Raw genomic sequence first — 20004 nt, forward strand, 5'->3', positions numbered from 1 at the left:
CATTTGTGAAATGTAGGAACCCAATCACATAGAAAAAATCTGAGAAAGAAATTGATTTTTTTTAATCAAGTCAGAACAATGAAGCTGGCAGGCTCTTTTGTCATGAAATGCCAGTAAAAAGCATTTGTTAATAAAAAAATAAAGCATTTATTAATAACAATATACAGTGATGCATATATATATTTTCAAGTAAATCACTGCATATCACAGAATCACAGAATCACAGAATACTCAAGGTTGGAAGGGACCTCTAGAGATCATCTARTCCAACCTTCCTGCTCAAGCGGGGAAACCTGGAGCATGTGGCACAGGGCAGCATCCAAGGCGGGTTTTGAAGGCCTCCAGAGAAGGAGACTCCACAATCTCCCTGGGCAGCCTGTTCCACTGMTCTGTCACCCTCACAGTAAAGAAGTTCCTCCTCACCTGGAGACGGAACTTCCTGTGCTCCAGCTTGTGGCCATTACCCCTCRTCCTGTCACTGGCCACCAGTGAAAACAGCTTGTCCCCTTCCTCCCTGCATTCTCCCTTCCTGAACTTATACATATTAATCATATCCCCTCTTAGCCTTCTCTTCTCCAGAGAAAACAGGCCCAGTTCACTCAGCCTCTCCTCGTACGAGAGATGTTCCATTCCCTTAATCATCCTAGTTGTTCTTCTCTGGACCCTCTCGAGAAGCTCCACGTCCCTCCTATACTGGGGTGCCCAGAACTGCACACAGTACTCCAGGTGCAGCCTCACCAGAGCTGAGTAGAGGGGCAGAATCACCTCCCTTGACCTGCTGGCAACASTCCTCCTGATGCAGGCCAGGATCCCATTGGCCTTCTTGGCCATGAGGGCACACTGCTCACTCATGGTTAACTTAGTGTCAACCAGGACTCCCAGGTCCTGAGATGACCGTATGTATCTGAGATTCTGAAAAGAAACTGTCCCTTCCAACCTCAACCATTCTGTGATTCTATACACAGCTCTCTGGCAGCGCTCATGTTATATTGGCGACTGCTGCACACCTGCGCGTGCGCACACACACATACACATTCCAATGGAATCCATCCCCTTTCTCCTTCTATTAATCCTAGTCCTAACCCTAACCCCAAACCTAACACTAACCCTAAAGCAAGCACTAACCTTAAGCCTAACCCTTGAAAATTTTTCCAAGCTCAAAGAGAGACAGGGACCTCATAGTTGTTCCTGTCAACCTACCTGATGCCCACCAGGATAACTCCTTTGGCAGCACTTATTTTGGCAGCCCCTGCACCCACCCACTCCAGTGTCATTGTTCCCCCTTTCTCTCTCTCATCCTAACCCTAACCCCAAGGTAATCTCTTCCTTGGCATCCCCTGCACACACCTACTCCAACAGGATCATTTCTCTCTCAAGCCTACTCTAATCTTAACTCTAATTATAAAGCTATCACCAACCCTAATACAATCCCTCCCTGAAACCTAACCTTAACCCTAACCTAACACTAATATATTTATGGGCAGGGATGGGGACAATTTACCTAGTGCCAAGTAGAAACTCTTCCCAGCATAACTCTTTTGGCAGCATTCACTCACCTTCCCATAGCAGCCTCTGCATACATCCACTCCAATGAAATAATTYCCCTTTCTCTTTTTCTCACCACTAATCCTAACCTTAACCCTTGATTTTTTTCTCATGCCAAGGCTGTGCCATTGTATTTTCTCATGCCATTGTATGTGGTGCATGAAAGAAACTCCTCCCTGCACAACTCTCTAGGCATCACTCCCTTGGCAGACCCTGAACTTGCCTAGTCCAAGCACTTAATTCCTCTTTAACCTTACATCAACCTTAACCCTAGACATTTTTTCAAACCAAACCTGTGATAGAAAACACCTATGTGTTGCAGACAGGAAGTTTCCTCCAGCCAAGGTCTCTTAGCAGCATTCACGCTGTCTTGGTACCTCCTGCACACAGCTCCTCTAACAGGATCTTTTCTCTCTCAAATCTATCCCTAACCTTAACCCTAAATCTAAAGCTATCAATAACCATAACCTGAACCCAAATCCAAACCCTAACCCTAACCTTAACTCTAACATTAACACTAATACTTTTACCAGTCATGGGCAGGGATGAGGATAACATACCTAGTACCATTCAGAAATTCTTCCTAGCATACCTCTTTTGGCAACATTCACCTTCCCTTGTCAGTCCCTTAACACATCCACTCCAAGGACATTCTTCCCCTTTCTCCTTCTACGCTAACACTAAAACTTGACTTCTTTTTTTTTTCTGGTCAAGGCAGGGACTGAGACAGGTGAAATTAGGAAAAACTTCCCAGCACAATTATCTTGACAGCACATTAGTTCCCTTCATAATCTCTCTACATACCCACCATTCCCACTTTCTCCTTCTATTAGCCCCAACCTAAATATAACACTCGACTTTTTTTTTTCAGACCAAATCTGTTCTGGAAATCACCATATGTAGTGCAGACCAGCAATTTCCCTCAGCAAAACTCTCTTAACAGTGCTCATCTTCCCTTGGCAGCCCCTGTATACATCCACCTCAGTGGGATGGGTCCCCTTTCTTCTCTCAAACCTATCTTTAAACCTATCTCTAACACTATCCCTAACTGTGTATCTATAACTGTCTCTGTGAGAGAAAATGCAATCAAAGAAAATATGTCCAAAGCAAAATCCAAGGCCTAAAATAAGAAAAAAATCCCCTCAATAAATAATTGATTTATTTTTTATAAATATTGCTTTTTCCTTCTTCTGCTATATACACAGGCTACCCAGTTCCTTTTCTTTTACAAATATTAAAAATAGTATAAGACCTTTAATCACACACATCTTGGAAGGAGAATACATAGAAAGTTGGACTTACAAGATATAAAAAATCATATTCTTTTAAAGCCATGCTGAGAGAAATAATTAATTCCTTCAATTATGGTTTGCTAAGAGGAYTGTGTATTGTCTTAGAGCACTCAACGATCTCCTTGACTTTCAGTCTTTTTGAGAGTGACATTGATAATGCTAATTCTGTTTTGCTGATAATTTCTCTGAAAAGGAGAAATGCCTAGGAAGAGAGTGGCTGTGACATTCACCCTCTTGCCCGTCAGGAAAGTATGAGCGATACTGACTGCAAACTCTTATTTCATTCAGCCTTCCATTTAAAAAGTGAAAATCTCCAAATTAGGCAGTTACATTTTAAAAGATCACTGGAAATAATTACAGCTTTTTTTTTTTTTTTTTTTTTTAAGTTCAGCATCAGTTTGTTTATTAAATCCACTTTCAGCTTATTCTTGACACAAAGACAGTGTGAGAATATTAAAAAAAATGAAAAAATAAAATCAAAATGTAATCTTAAAGAGATTTAAAAATTTTGAAAAAAAATGAATCATTGTTTTGAAAATGGAAAGGGTTGTTGCAACAATACTTTAAGAGTTGTTGGGAAAAAATCTGTATTTTCTCTCTAGATATCTGACCTTCTTATTTCAGCCCCTCCACTCATATTTTATTTTCTTCTGACATCTTTCTCTCTTCTCTAAGAGCTAAGGGATTTTTTCCGTTCCATTTCTGGATGGTGACAAATGACTTGAAAAAAAGAACAGTTATGCAAATGTTAACATATTTGTAACAAGATAATAATATAACAATAAGATTATAACAATTATATAAATATATAAATGTAAATTAGAGACAGATAAATTACAAGTACACACAAATGAGAAATCATTTGAAATTAAGAAAGAAACAGCTGGAATAATAACAAAACAGTAAAATAAACTAATGCAGAAATGGAAACCTTGACATAAATGGTGCTATTGCTTTAAGAAAACAAATTGATTCATTGCATCATCATTGCAGAGCTGACCTTAGATTAAACAATATTATTTGAAATGGAATAGTTATTTGACCATGGCTGATAAGCATGAGCCACAACCCTTGATAACTTATGAAATCTTTTAATCAATTTCTTCCATCAAATATTGTCTGAAGATATTTAAATACAATGTTAAGGTAGACAAAAAATACATAATTCATTTTACTTGTAACAGTTTTTCACTGTCGCTTGATCTTGTATCACCTTTCTTAAAACTGACCGAAATCTAAGAAAAAAGGTGTTCCCATGTATAGTCTCCTTTACCCATTGTCCTACTGTAGCTACAGATTCCCACATCCCCTTGCAGTGCATCTCTCACTTTTCAGCCCCCAGTTTGTACTTGTGCATGGAATTATTTCTCCATGGGTGCAAGACGTGGCATTTTCTGCTGAACTTCACAAGATTCTTGTCAGCTAATTTGTCCAGTCTGTCAAGGCCCCTCTGAACGGCAATTCAGCCGTTCAGGGTATCAACAATTTCTTGCAGTTTTTAAAAGTGTGCAGACTTCCCAAAGGTGCTCTCTTGTCCCATGATCCTGATCACCAATGAAGATTTTAATGGTCTCAACAAAAGGAATTACCAAGAAAATCTGATTTCTAAAAATTCTGATTTTTTTTAAAAAAGGTATGTTYATTTCCAACTCAGTAAATATTCCACAGAATTATAAAGAAAGGGGAAAAATAAATCTGATATTAAAGTTTATGCAAGAGTTGAATGTATGCATAATTTGAATCTAAAATGCTTTTTAAAAAATGTGGTATTACCACACTAGAAATATTATCAGACCATAGTTATGACACTCAGCTTAAAACATACAAGACCCTTAGATTCTTCCAGTAGATTAAGAGATTATTACATAACACAAGATAACTGGCAAATAGTTAAATAAATTCTTTTTATGCAAATAGCAAAATATATTTAAAAAAATGCTCAAATTACATGGCAATATTCTTATTCCAAGTAAATATGTAAAGTTAAGATAGTCAAATATTCTAAGTACAGCAGAAGTAAATCCTACTATTTCCCTAAAAGTGATCAAAAGCTTTATAACTGTTTTTTGTGTGTGTGTGTTTAGTCATACAGAAGCTAGTAATCTTAAATTACCATAATAAATTTTGCTTTCTATGAAAACATATAATTCTGATGAAAAAGTGCTAAATTGTATATTGACATATTACTCTTTAATATTGTAAAGTGAAATTTGAAACTGACATAAAAAACTGAAATTTAAACTAGAAAAAAAATTACAAATCGTTTATACAAGCAGAAAAAAATAAAACCAAAAGAAAGAAAGATAATGGCTTGTAGATAGAATGTTGCTATATCTTGGGAAGATTGTATTTTTTTTKTKKTTGTTTTTCTTTTTTTAAACTGGATAATAATTATTCTAGTCAATTATATTTAGGGATTTATGAAGGAAAACTCTTATTTCTTAGCTAAATGAAATCTGAAAAAGTATACTAGCCAACATGCAATGACACGTACTTTCTTTTTGACTACCAGCATTATCTTCACAAAGTTATATTAAAAAAAAAAAAAAAAAAGAAAGAAAAACTCAATATTTTGTCTAATTAGGTTCTGAGAACTTTACAGTTTCAACAATTTATCCTAGGAGACTGGAATAGGATTTTTAAATTGCTTTTCTGTGATGCTACAAATTAATAGAACATTGCCTTTTATATTTCTAATTTGTTTTGTTTTCCTGTATGCATTTATTAGATTTAATGTCTGAACTTTTAAAAGCTAATTGTGTTCAATAAAATCACAGCAACTGAGGTTCAAACTAATRCTTACATTTGGATACTAAAAGAAAAAGAATAATGTTGGGTTATTGTACTTTCACTCTGCATTGCTATTTTTTAGACACACAAAATGTTTACTGGAGTGATAAATAAGTACCCAACAATGGATTTTTTCAGTGAGGAAATTATTTTTTATGAGAGCAAGCATATGCTATATCATAACACTGAAGATGAGGAAATGAATAAATCACTCAGTTGATATTTGAGAATTAAACTTGATCAAGTGACATGCAAACTTTTCTCCATCATTTTAAGTTAAGCATTTATCTCCCTGTTTGCTGTAAATTTCTAGCAATCTGTCCTCTCACCACACACACTGAAAGACACATGGACAATTCTGTACTAATTCTGACGAGCTCTGCTGTTTCTCATGATTCTCTTCTTACCTTCTATGTCTCTTAAGTCATTTTTCTTCCATATTACTGATCTCAACACAGAAAAAAAGTATTGAAGTTAACTCTCTATATGTTTTCAATTATGCAGGAAGTTTAATTAATTGATACATAACTTCCACAAAACATAATATTATCTGTGAAATACCTGCATAGTTTCTGAGATACTTTGGAACTGCATACAGGACTACTGGGGGCAGATCTGGGAGTTTAGTGTGTCATAAAATGGAGAATTAGACCTGACCTACCTTCTGGAGTGAATATTCAGTGGCACACTGCTGAGCATGTGTTAATCCAGAGACAGGCATCAAGGCTGATTAAAAGAATTACAAAAAAGTCCCTGCCCTCTTAGGCCAGAAGAAATTATAGTGGCATGTTAATGTAATGCAAATTTATAGAGGTAAAGATGTGCTTACCATTTCTTTATTTACATTCAGTTCTGCAGATAAGACACCAAATTCTCAACAAGGCCACACTATTATCCTGAGATCCTGACTCAGAAATTATTATAACTGTTACTATTATGATTTGTAGCTCTTTTGTGAATTGGGTCATGATCCACTACTTAATAAGGCAGTAAAGTACAATGACAAGGTACTTATAATTCAGAAAAAAAAACTCTCTTTAATGCTCCTGGTGATTAGGACAAAAACCCAAGGCAAAAATCTAATATACATGCAAATCAATATTGCTGAGAAAATACTTTATGAGGCTGAGGTCTTCTGTCAAGAAACAGTGGAAGGTAGAATGACATATTTCCCTTGAGATCTCTATACTAAGAAATAACAATATTACAGAGGTACATGGTGTTATGCAGTATGGCATGAAGGAGAGATTCTCAAAGCAACTTTTAAAAGCTGTTTCTGAACAGTAAACAGTAGAGCTATGCCTCAGCATTGTTGTATTTTATTAAGACAGTCTTTTCTACTCCACACATTTTAATGCTTAGGTAGTTATAATATTTCCAGGATTCAAGCTATTTTCTTTGGCATATCTGTGTCTATGTACCATTTAAGCATACCACCATAAAAAGAGCAGTTATGCATCTTTAGCATGGTGCTGCCTTGCAAGATGCAGACACACATAACGAGATTTTTCCACTACAGAAAAACAAGATATTTTTAACAAGATTCAAGTCAAATGTATTTCTGGGAACACATTAGATCATTCATTCTCCTTGAGATATTCTGATTTCTCTTCCACTTATTCTGTTTAGATTAACACTGTACTGGATAACCTTGGTATAAGAATGTAAAAGGAGGGATAGATTAAAGTTTGAAACTGTTTCTTCATACTACACAGATAACATAGTAATGGATTTTAATAGTAGTAGTAATGAAACACACTATGACAATGAAACACACTATGACTATGAAACACACTATSAAAAGTGTGTTCATTTCTTCACGACTTTTCGATGTTATAGGCAGCTATAAACTGTTCATACCTGCCAATATGTCAAGGTCCAAAAGTATGTCAGATGTATATGGAAGGTATATGCTGTAAATCCAACATGTATAGAATGTGTCATGTCTGGAAATAGGGGATGGTGTTCTCTAACATAGTTCTCTAACTCAGTCTGTGCTATGTGTGTGGGCTGAATTATTTTCAGGCTCATTTTTGGTAGTGAGAGTGTGTTTTATAATAAACAAATACATGCCTGCTGCCCAAGTCTGAGTAATTAACAATTATCAGTATCCTCTACTGAATAAATAAGATATGGGAAAGTTTCCTTCATCCAGGGTTGTCGCTTTTGACACTATAATGTAGCACTAATTTGAAAGTTTAATAGAGGCAGACTTTCAGATAAAAATGTTATTATGTCTTTAGACAGTTATTTTACTTGTTAATAGTTGATGTGTTTAGATTATATCTTTGAAAACAGCTAATCAAAAAAAATACAGATTTATAATTGACATACAGAATACGAGCTATATAGGATCAATCTGTTGTTTTCAACATTAAATTAGTTCTCATTTCAATGATTATATAAGTGTATTTCATAATGCTTCACTGATGTTTGTCATCTCTAGTTTCCTATTCTTTCCTATTCTTAAAGGCACTAACAGCCCTTATCTACKTTTATGTTCATAATGGCCAGATTCCCATGCATTTGCCTACACATTTCTCTGCTTTGTTTGCTCTCCATAGTGGTTTATAAAATAGTTCGTTCTACATCTCTATCATTATTTGATAATATGCTTATTTTCATATATAGTTTTTTGAAGGATGTTAAGTTACCTTTTTTCTTGCCACTGCTGCAGCCTTGCAATGATGGTACATAAAAAGAAGGTGCTTTTCCAAAAGCTACTGCAGAAATGACACTTCATTTCTTGTAGTCTTACAGTTACCATGGATGCACCTGTTAAAGCTGTATCAAGCCTTTGCTTATACTCTCTATTCTTTCTTATTTCTGTTTTGTCCTGAGTGCCTATTTGATAAAATATAATTTTATACATAAACATATATTTACTGATGCTTAGACACTAAACAAAATATTGTTATTACTTAATTAGTGATTTTTCTTTAATGTAAGATGTGTAAGATGAAAGTTAAACCCTCACTGACTTGGAAATTATTCCTCTAGTAGGTCTAAGGAGCAGTATCAGTCGTCTTCAGAATTTCCATGTTGAACAAGCAATAATTTATAGCTAAATATTTAATGAAAAAGACAATGCTTCAATAGTTTAGAATTAAATGTTTTTCCACAGTTGATGCTAAGTCTATATTTTCCTGGTCAAAGGGTTTAAAAAATGCTTGCTTGTACCACCTATTCTTCAAAGTCTTTTTTCCAAGCAAGGTTTATTTCTCATAAAATGAAATGATTACTCTTAATATCCACCTTTAATCTGAATATTTCTTATCATAATCAGTTGTTCATTATAAACTCTTACTATCACCTTCTCTATGACTTTTATTTTGTGTTTCATGTGTTTCAAGGTGATCAGGTCTTACTACTTTCAAGATTTCTGGTATCTGCACCTTTTTCTGATATTTGATTTCTGGTATCTGCACCTTTTTCTGATATTTTCATGGAAGATGTATTTTAAAACAATCTATTGAAATTTTGGATACATTTTCATTAAATGAAAGCAACACAATCAAAATATTTTTTCATATTTTCTCCTTTTTTATTGATGGATCTTTATTATTAATCAGATAATTAATTATAATAATGTAATTATCAATTATTTTATTCATTCTTTTATTAAGGAAATACTAGAACTTTTAAATAGGTGAGATCTCCTATTAACACTGCCTGATATGTTACCACTACTTTTAAGGCAATAAATTCTTCATAAATTTCCCAACTTTCTTTAAATATAAAGAAGTGTCTTATAAATACTATTCTATTTATTTTTGTTTAATATAGTATATTAAACTCTTTCTTACAGAAATAAGTTTTTGACATTTCCTAGATACACATCAATACATCAATAAATAAATCAATATTTTCTTATGATCTTTGAATACAGCACATATATCATTCCATGTGATTTAAGTTACTTTTACTTTAAGAAAAATCTACAGCTATTTTTATTATTACTTTCCTTTGAGAATCAAAGGATTTATTTTCAGTAATGAAAATATGGATATTCCTGCTCAGATGTACTTTTCAGTTGTACAGCCTTCTATAGGGATCCTATCCGTAAAATTCTACAGAAAGTTTGTAATATGTCTTAAAGCATCGTATGATTTGGAAAAATGTGCTAAACAATAATTAATAAGCAATAATTACTTTTCAAAAATCTAAAGATTATTTAGAAAATATCTCCTGAATTTTAAATGACTGAAGAAGAAAATAATGAAATACTTCTTTTCAAATTAGGTAAAACATTCTATAAAACATCACTTAATAGAAAAAAACTTGCTTATTAAAAATATATAGGCTTACACTGATTATTGCTATTACGTTCACATTTATATTTTCCTTCTAAGATTTACCATCTAGTTAGGAATAAACTAAAATTCAGAGGAATTAATTACACAAGAGATCAATTTTTCTGACCATCTTCATTGATGAAAGCATAAAGTTAAAATTGCATCTATTGCACTTCAGTCCTGATTTTCTTTATTAAAAGTCAGAATCTTTTTCTGCTGACTCGTCTCCAATAAGGCGACGAATTTTCACTGGTGAGTGAGCACTGGTGAATTTAATGAATTTTCTCTGGTGAATGAGCTCTTTACTCTCTTTCTGATAAATAAAAAAAWCTTGTACTGTATTCCTATAGCACAYTGATTTAACATGCTTTCTCTCTGACAACTATGGAGTGTGCTTATAATAGTGATAACAAAAAAAAAGTAAGACTCTTAACAGGCAGTAATGACTTGCATTAAAGTAGTAAAAACAATTTCTTAAAGAAAATGAAAGATTCATTAAATGTATCTACCATCAAATAATTTAACCTCTTTTCTACTAACAATAGATTTTCATCTCTAAGATCTTTATATGGCAAGATTAACAAAAATATCTTAAGGTCACTACATGAATAGAAAACTTTATAGTAATTTGCATAGTGTAGAAAATCACTTGAGTAAAAAAAAATSTGAATAGGCCTAACATTTCCAAAACTGTTGCAGTAAATAGAAGATTTTCTTGAAAATTCAAGAAAACTTATTTTTTCTTTGAATATGTATAATTTAATGAGTATTATCATATAACTTATTACATTTGGATTTTCCATTCCAGGAAAAAGGAATATAATAACTTTATCAAATTGCATGTAATGTTTTTTACTCTTAAAAGTCAACCAATATTTAATTATATTTGTATTCATTGTAACTGTTAAGTTTATGTTTAAGTAGTTCCCTTTAATATTCATAACAATAACTGGCTAATTTATAATTCACTGACTGTACTACAAATTTCTCCCTTAGTGTCCGTGCTTTTGGATTGTTATTTTTGTCACTAGCATTTATGGTAAATTTATATTTGTTAATTTAATTGCATCTCATTATTTGCTAGGATATCTGACTTTTTATTCAGCATCTTCTAGCTAAACTGTACAGAAGAAAATGTAGATGAATAGAGCACAATAACTTTTCACATGAATTTAAAAACATTTTTATATGTTAAGCTCAGTGGCTAAAAGAAACAATGTATTCAATAACTTGAAAATGTGCTTGCTATTATTCTTTGTTTCATGAAAGTAATGCCTTCAAGATATAGCTGCATTTGGAATTYACTTATTAGCTAAATAATTTTTACACTGTCCATTTCATATACCAGAACTGCTGAAGGAGTGAAGAAAGCACTCACTACTTTTTTTTTACAGGCACATGGATTTGTTAGTAACTGGACATTTCCAATAAAGACAACTGGTCTAATTCACTTTGTGGTAAAGTGCAGGGTTATTTATAACTTACAGGATGAAAAGTGCTCATAGTTTTACATTACTGACCAGAGCATTAATAATGCTGTAAGTTCAATGAATGACTTCAGTAAGTTTGGGCCAAACGAATTATATGGATATATGTGTATGTCTTTTTATAAGCTACCATGTATATTTGAATCACTAGATATATTCATATATCCTTAGTATTATTTTTGGATCAATTCCTAATTGGTAATTGGTAATTATATCTTTAATTTTGGCCTCAGTAGTCTCATCTTATTTTTCATCTGTTAGCACTTTTTTTATCTAATCCTTTGGTTATGTATCTTCCCTCAAACTTTCTGACTGATGCTTCAGCTTTTCAACAATCTTTCCCTTCATTACCAGTTTTTACTAGTATGTACAATTATGGGGTTATCCTTGCTTTGCCTCAGCTAGTCCTCTTGTTCCTTCTTACTGTCTAGCATTCTGGATTCTACAGGAGTAGGGATGGAAGTAGACTACAGGGAAAATTTTAACACCTTTCCACTTACCTCGTGTATTGTAATAAAAGAGTAAAATTGGAAAAAGAAATAAAAAGGTGATTGTTCCTTTTTCAGTATTGGAAGCTTTTTTTCCAAGAAACTGTCTTATCCATAAAATTTCTTTTTCTGAGTCTTTGTAGTCTACATCTCTAGCCTCTTCCAGTAATTTTCAAGATGTAGACTATACATTTCCAGAAGCTGTGCTTATTTCTCTTTGCTGTACATACATACATAAGAGATCAATAGGCAAATATTTTGTGTAAGACGTGGGTAGAATGTAAGAGCATCCCAATACTATTTTTTTTTCTTTTTTTTTTTCTTTTTCTTTTCTTTTCTTTTTTTTTGGGGGGGGTAAACTATGTAGTCTTTTACATTTTTCWTAAAGCATCAAGTATCAAGTACTGGGAACATATGACTTCTTCCTTGTTTTTTAATCTTTAAGATAACTTTTTTTTGCAGGCTTAGGACAAGTGCAAAATTATGAATTGAGCACATTACTGGTGCTCAGAAAAAAACACAAAAGGTAACTGTCTCACRTTCAGATACTCTGATTATTTGTTAAACTAAATCTCATGAATATCAGCAGAACTTTTCTTTTGCAACTGCACAGCTGAGAGTGAGATATTGATCCATGGTTCGGGATTTAAACTGATCTCACTGGAGAGAATTGTATATTTCTGCTAAGGAAACTTCTTTCCAGTAAATATAAAGGTCCTCACAACACTGGATCTTATTTGATGTCATTTAAGGACACTGTGTGGGAGATCATATTTCTTGACATATAATATTTCTTGAATCCATGTGAGACTTTCAATCATTCATATAACACTTAGCAGATAAATCTTGTTAAACAAAACCATAAAAATTACTTGGACTTGGATGTATCCGAATKATGTCTCTCCTACCACTTTACACAGGCTTCCGTTTTACATTAAGTTCCTTGGGTGCCTTCCACTCAACAAGACAGGGAAGGTATTTTTATAGTATTTCTTTTCTGCACCTAAGTATCAAAATTCAGTCTACCACAAATGGGGGAGGAAATAGGATCCTGGAATCTGTCTCGAGGCTCAGCTGCACAAGGTTTATTAGCTACTGCCATTCTCATCATCTTTCTTCCCACTCCAATCATCCTGCAAATATTGYGTTGGAGTATGGACAGAGAAATTACTAAATTCACCAAACCAAAGACCGGAGCTCAAGCCTAGGCATATAAGTACCTTTTATAGAGCTAATAAACAGTGTGAGGCAAATTAGGGCATCTGACAGGAAAGACTAAATCTAAGATTTAAATGCTCTCTTTCATTAATTTTCTATTTCCTTCCTTCGCCCTCTAGATAAGCCTCTTTCTTCCTCACATGAAACAGCTATAAATATATGTTTACCTGACCTTAAATTTATCAACTGTTCATCCACAGTCTGTTTTACTTTTTTCTTGTCTGTCTCTCTTTCTCCCTTTTTGCTTCTCTTGCTTTCTGCATATGACTTCTGATTTGTTTCCTGTTTCTCAGGTAAGTTCTTCTATCGTCCTCATATTTCATTTGCACCTTTCTCTTTCTTCATGGCTTCTTTTATTCTCTTATATTGCATACTATTTTATCTGTCATTTAAATTAAAATAGCTGAAATGAAATTTGTGGCTCCGTCAGCTCACACCTTATTTATTTATTCATTAGCAACATTTATTCACCTGTCATCACTGCTTTTACTCACCTTCTTTTGATGGCACTGAAACCATCCAACATGAGTTCCTGCAGCATGTTCTTTGACTTTTTCTCAATTTCTTTTTCTCATTTCTATATATATCAGCTTTAACTCACATAATTTCACTAACATTTGTGTGAAGACAGAATAAATTTATCAGATTTCCTGGTTGTGACTTTAGTTACAGCAAAGTAAATCTAAAATATTTGTAAAGGTATCAATGAAAAGATATCTGTCTAAAATATGGCTGTCTGTTATTAATCTTGTATGCAAAATACAATTCAGAAAACTCTGTCATCATTACTACCAAGATATAACATACTATATATTTTAGGAAATAAACGAAAATTAGTTTCTTACTACAGATCCATATTTCTTCCTCATTGAAAAGGACACTTACTAAAATAATATTTTATGGTATTTCTGAATAAAATTTATACTAAAAAAAAATCTATTACTCAAGCATGTCAGGAAATACTGTATTATAATTTCTATACAGTTTAAGATGTGGAAAAAGAGGAAGAATCTGTTGGTTGCAAACCACAGCCTTTAATCATTTTAATCACCACCTTTTAGTTATTATAAAACATTATCYCTCTTATAAAAAGGTCAATAAGATCACCATTTTACAACTTTCCTTACTTGACATTTAAAAAAATCCATCAATTTATGCAATATCCAAAAGTTGTTTTTTTTTTTTTTTGACCTCAAGTGGCCACATTCCTTGTGAGTTCCCTTTTTTGTCCTGTGGGAAATATATATACATAATGTATACATAATATACATATATATATATATATATATTTTCCCAATCATCATCTCAACATAGGTTGTGGAGTCTCCTTCTTTGGAGATCTTCAAAATCCACCTGGCAAAATCCAACCCTGTGCAATGTTCTCTAGATGTCCCTGCTTGAGCAGGGGGGTTGGACTAGATATTTTCTAGAGGTCCCTTCCAACCTCAACCCATCTGGGATTCTGGATTATGTCAACATTCCTTGAAATCTTTACTTAAAGTATAAAAGGGCACTTTTTACATCCATTGATTCAAAAGCAGCCATAAAACTATCAATCCAAAATAACAAATGTTTTTGGAATTAAATACAAATGGCTTGAATCAGAGCCTCAGCCTGTCATGCCACTGGGAGAAGTTTTTCTCTGCCATGCATTTCCTAATATTTTCTTAATGTTTTTATGTGTAATGGCTCAAATCATTGCGATTTTAGCACTCCTCTGAGAAGAGTATTAGAAGTAATAACAGTTTCTATAAAATTCTGGAACATTGGCATGGAATTCATTATATGTATTTCAGTATTGGTATAATTACATTTGATCTTAGGAAACAATTTCAAATCACAGAGCTATTTTGTATCACTGTGCCATTTGACATAATTCCCATCACTGCCTTTTACTATGAAACCTATAGACCATGTTTAATAGCCAAACTGCATTATGCCAGATACTGTACAAATGTATATTATTAGTGTCAAATGTCAGGGAAAAAATACACATTTTGATTTTGAGAGATATTGATACACAAGAACACTAAAAGACTTGCTACAGATTGCAACTCAGGGGAATGGACAGAATGACCTAGCAGGTCTTTTCCATTTCTATTTTTCATGACTTTGTAATGATTTTATCAAATCAGGCAACCCTACTAGAACAAAAAAAATGAACAGATCAGTTTCCCAGGCCTTATTTGTGTTATACGATGGTGGGAATGTCATACAGATTCTAAATTACTTTCTTTAAGACAGAAAAACTCATCATCCTACAGGTGATGAATAAAAAAGGATATTTTTAAACATTTTAAAATGATTCATTTAATTGAATAAATGAGGATTTTTTTTCCTGTTGTATGCAGATATGTGAATATGTATAGATAGATGAATGATTAAAAAATGTATTTTATTTGAAGGAAAATATACAATATATTATGCTTAATTTCAAGAATGAAACAAAATTATTGCATATTTCTCTCAGTAAATCAAATTCTTTCTACCTTTAGCTAAATAATGATGCTGATGATGATAGTGACAACAACAGCATCAGCAAAAGCAACAAAATGGTAGATTGTAGTTGGGATATCTGACRACTTAAAAGACAGTGAAATTACTGACTGGTAGGCTCATTTTCTTGTGTCTGGTAGTCTCCAGCCATTTTCCAGAAGGAAAATGAATAGGGAATGGAACATCTCTCGTATGAAGAGAGGCTGAGCGAGCTGGGCCTGTTTTCTCTGGAGAAGAGACGGCTCAGAGGGGATATGATTAATATGTATAAGTTCAGGAAGGGAGAATGCAGGGAGGAAGGGGACAGGCTGTTCTCACTGGTGGCCAGCGATAGGACGAGGGGTAATGGCCACAAACTGAAGCATAAGAAGTTCYGTCTCCAGGTGAGGAGSAACTTCTTTACTGTTAGGGTAACAGAGCAGTGGAACAGGCTGCCCAGGGAGGTTGTGGAGTCTCCTACTCTGGAGGTCTTCAAAACCCGCCTGGATGCCACCCTGTGCCACATGCTCTAGGTGTGCCTGCTTGAGCAGGAAGGTTGGACTAGATGATCTGTAGAGGTCCCTTCCAACCTTAAATATTCTGAATACAATAACTAGGTTTTTAACACAGCTAACACATTTCCTGGAAGTGTCAGGATATAAAGGGCAAATAATTCAGTTAAAAAAGCTGACYTACCTACTTAATTTACAGCTGAGTCATGGTTGAGGTGGCTTCCACTGTTCCTAATCATATCTTACTTATCACCAGGGGCTCTGGTCTCCACGATAATCAATATATACATATCATTTACAATGTGCCATATTAACTATTATGGGATGGATATAATTTTATTTCAAACACGTGTCCTTGTTTTTTTTTTTTTTTTTTTTTTGTTTTTTGTTTTTTGTTTTTTGTTTTTTGTTTGTTTGTTTGTTTGGTTTTTTTCTTATTTAAGGCATTAGTTAACTTGGAATTCTTGGCATTTAATATTAACTCTTCATTAATAGTAGTAGACAATTCCATTGTCTCCAGACATATGAAAATATATTAATTTAAATCTTGTCTTTTTGCATATCCTTGGAAAGCAATGAAATTATGGTTCACGTTGCTAATGAAAAATTAAATCAGGTCAGGTCATATACAACTACATATATGTATGTATATTCTAATAGGATATGACTCATTTTATTCCATGGAAAACTTTTAAAGAAAAAAATATGACTGAATTATACTTTCAAAATTCCTTTCTCTCTCCATTGCCTGCACATGGAAAGAGTTCACTAGCTTAGATGAAAATGTATAAAAAGTTAGATTTAACACTCCCTTATAAGAGGAATAGTTCTTATTTGCATATTTGTTTATGTTTACATRATATTATATTTATTTGAATATTTTCAATATTTTAAAATATTTTAAAAATATTTTTAATATTTTAATACTTTAATATTTTAATATGTTTATATTATTTATGTTTAATATATCTTTAATATKATATTATGAACATTATGTTTACTTTACAATCCTTCATATTTAATTGCCTTAATAGGCAATCTTTAGCTTATGGCTATTCATAAACTAAAGAAAAAGGAGGCATACAATATAGCATGTTTAATGTTGATAGTCATATGGATCACTCTATAAATGAAACTTACCTGAAACAAAATACAGAAAAACAAATTCTATCAGTCATGCTGAAGCTATTGCTATATTTTGTAAAGTCTATCACTAACAGAGAATATCAGCATACTTCACACCATATCAGATAAATGAAAACATAATACTTTGTTTAGTAAGATACTAAAAAGATTTGCTTTTTCAAAATCTGTTAAAAGAAAAAAATACTGATCAACCTGTGTAAGATTCAGGATTTCTGTTCTTCCTTTTCTGTTTTTTTTTTTTTTTTTTTTTTTTTTTTTTTACTATTAATGTAAATGAAAAAAAAAAAGCTATTCACATTTCTTTCAATTTTCAACAATTTAAATTTCATCAATTTAAGCAGTTATTGTTACTATTAAGAGTTCTAAGAATGCTAAGCTTCCATTGTGAGCAATATATCTGAAAAATGTGGTATTTTCTCCTTACCTAAACCATGCCTATGGGTTGACATTGGTGGCAATACAGTCCAAGCCTTCGTCTTTGGATTGTAGCATTCAACAGTATTTAATGTCTTTAAGCCATCCCGGCCTCCGATGACAAAGAGCTTTTCATCAATGACAGCAACACCAAATTGAAGTCTTCTGCCATTCATCACTCCAGCCTGGATCCATATATTTGTTCTCAGATCATACTTTTCTATGGTTGTAGCACCTAATGAAACACATTAATGGGGTAATGTATGCAAAATTGACATTAGATATCTTTTTTTTTTTTTTTGGTCTAAATTTGACACAGCTTTACTACAATTGTCTGATTATTTCATACACTTTGACAAAATTTCTTGTTTCTTTTTCATACTTGAAGTTGGGTTCAGATTTCATTTCCTTCATTATTTTCAATGCAAATGCAGGGTTTTGTTTCAGACATGAGTCTGCAGAATGATGAACTGATAATTATAAGCAAAAGATTTAAAGARTGTTCCCATATATAGTCAAAACTGTTTCCTTCTGAACTTCAATTGATTTGCTTATTCAGCTGATCTCAAAAGGTGTAAAGAATAAAATTTATAAAATAACTTACCAGTTAATCATTACAGTTACTCATTAAGCTGTTAAATGTAACTTGTACATAACATACAAATATGAGATATACATAAAGACATTTATTAAGAGCAACTGAGAGATAAAGAGAGCATAATTAACTTAATGAAGTACAAAAAAGTGAAAGAAAAATACAGTCCATTAATGTTAATGAGAGTGTGGGAAAACTCTCCCAACCTACAAAATTTTAAATCTTAGATAAGTTTAAATTAAGCTAAAGAAAGATATRTTAATTCATGTGAACTGTAACCAATATTTTATTTGTATATGCCCATAACAGTGCTTCTTTTTCAAAATTTAAACAACCCTTTTGAAAGAATCAGCATAAATATGTTCTATTACTAAGATTAACGTAACTGCTATTTGGATTATAATAAAAGGTTAGAAATCTGTAGGAAATAATTCCTTTAGGATTAATTAATTCTTTGGAACAGAAGTGCAATGAACCAACTGGAAAAAAAACACAACAACATCATGGAAGCAATACTTTTGTTAATGGAACTGAAAATATAATTTAAAATTAATTTTTATCAAAACATTATAGAGCAATAATAATGCAGAAGACCAACCGAATATATTAAACTTCCTACTAGTTTTCTGAACTCATAAAAAGTACAAACTAGTTTTTTACATTCAATTAACAAAAGCATTTTTTATTTATTTTGCAGTCTCTAATTTAAAATTGAGTTCTGCATAAATGCATTAATTTCCAGGTTAGAAAGTACGAAAAGTACAGCTTTTGTTGATATAGTTTTTGGTGGTGCTGCAGGGCATAGTATAATGATGAATATCGGTAATGTTATATTATAATGCCTGAAAGTTTGCTGAATCTCCTAATGTTATTAACTAGAACTGCAGTATATAGGTTCCAAAATGCTCTTTATTTTAATGTTAAGGAGTGTATATATATATATATATATATATTTTGTCATTCTGATGTTTTACTAATCTTACTAATTAAAATTCTACTAATACACCAAATAGAGCCTGCGAATTGTGTTCACCTATATATTTTTTAATATTGGTCAAGTCTGAGTTAAGCACAATTCTTTATTAAATTCTGTATTGAATCCAACAGATTTTCTGGAATGTCTGAATGCGGTTTATTCATAAATAGCTTGCTTATTTAAAAAGAAAAAAAATTAAAAGAGCTATTTTGGATGCTTTGGAATTTTAATTTTGGACCCAGACTGCACTTTTAATATGAATCTCCCATTCTTTTACACATAGAACACCTTGGTTCCTCTTACAGAATATTCCTGAATCATATAATTGGGTTCCTTTTAGATTAAATCATAGTAAAAGGTATGTGCTAGTGATGTGCCTTGTACTCCAACAACAACTCCCAAAAACACTGCTGAACATTCAAGCTATGAGAGCAGGCAACAGCTACTCCGAAGTGAAATAGGAACTGGTCCTGTAACAGGTGGGCAAGAACAGGCATACCATCAGTTTAGACTCACCCTTGGATGAAATCAACCCATGCAATTAAAATATGATCGGTATCTTAATGATGACAAAAAAACGTATCTTTTGGGACTGGACTTTTTTTCATGCATCCAAATCATTAGAGTCCCTAACCCAATGAGTATTCACTGAGAGATTTCCTTCAGATGCTAAGATTCATAAAGCAGAAAGCAGAATGTTGAAGTAATCTTTTTAAAACATTCTACTTGATAAGGACACTGTTTCTTTCACAGAAAGATCTGTAAGCCTAG

The 20004-nt window shown here is 32.7% G+C and overlaps 1 protein-coding gene across 1 annotated transcript in view; it reads right to left on the reverse strand.

The window, feature by feature from the left end:
• KLHL1 (kelch like family member 1) overlaps positions 1 to 20004 on the reverse strand; it is a 139866-nt gene that overhangs the window by 33150 nt on the left and 86712 nt on the right. The window contains exon 6 of the mRNA XM_026044098.1: positions 17673 to 17897. Coding sequence (XP_025899883.1) covers positions 17673 to 17897 — 225 coding nt within the window. The remainder of the gene's footprint in view (positions 1 to 17672; positions 17898 to 20004) is intronic.

Source organism: Nothoprocta perdicaria, unplaced genomic scaffold (genome assembly GCF_003342845.1).
Source record: "Nothoprocta perdicaria isolate Ctin4 unplaced genomic scaffold, notPer1 scaffold_104, whole genome shotgun sequence".
NCBI classification, from domain to species: Eukaryota; Metazoa; Chordata; class Aves; order Tinamiformes; family Tinamidae; genus Nothoprocta; species Nothoprocta perdicaria.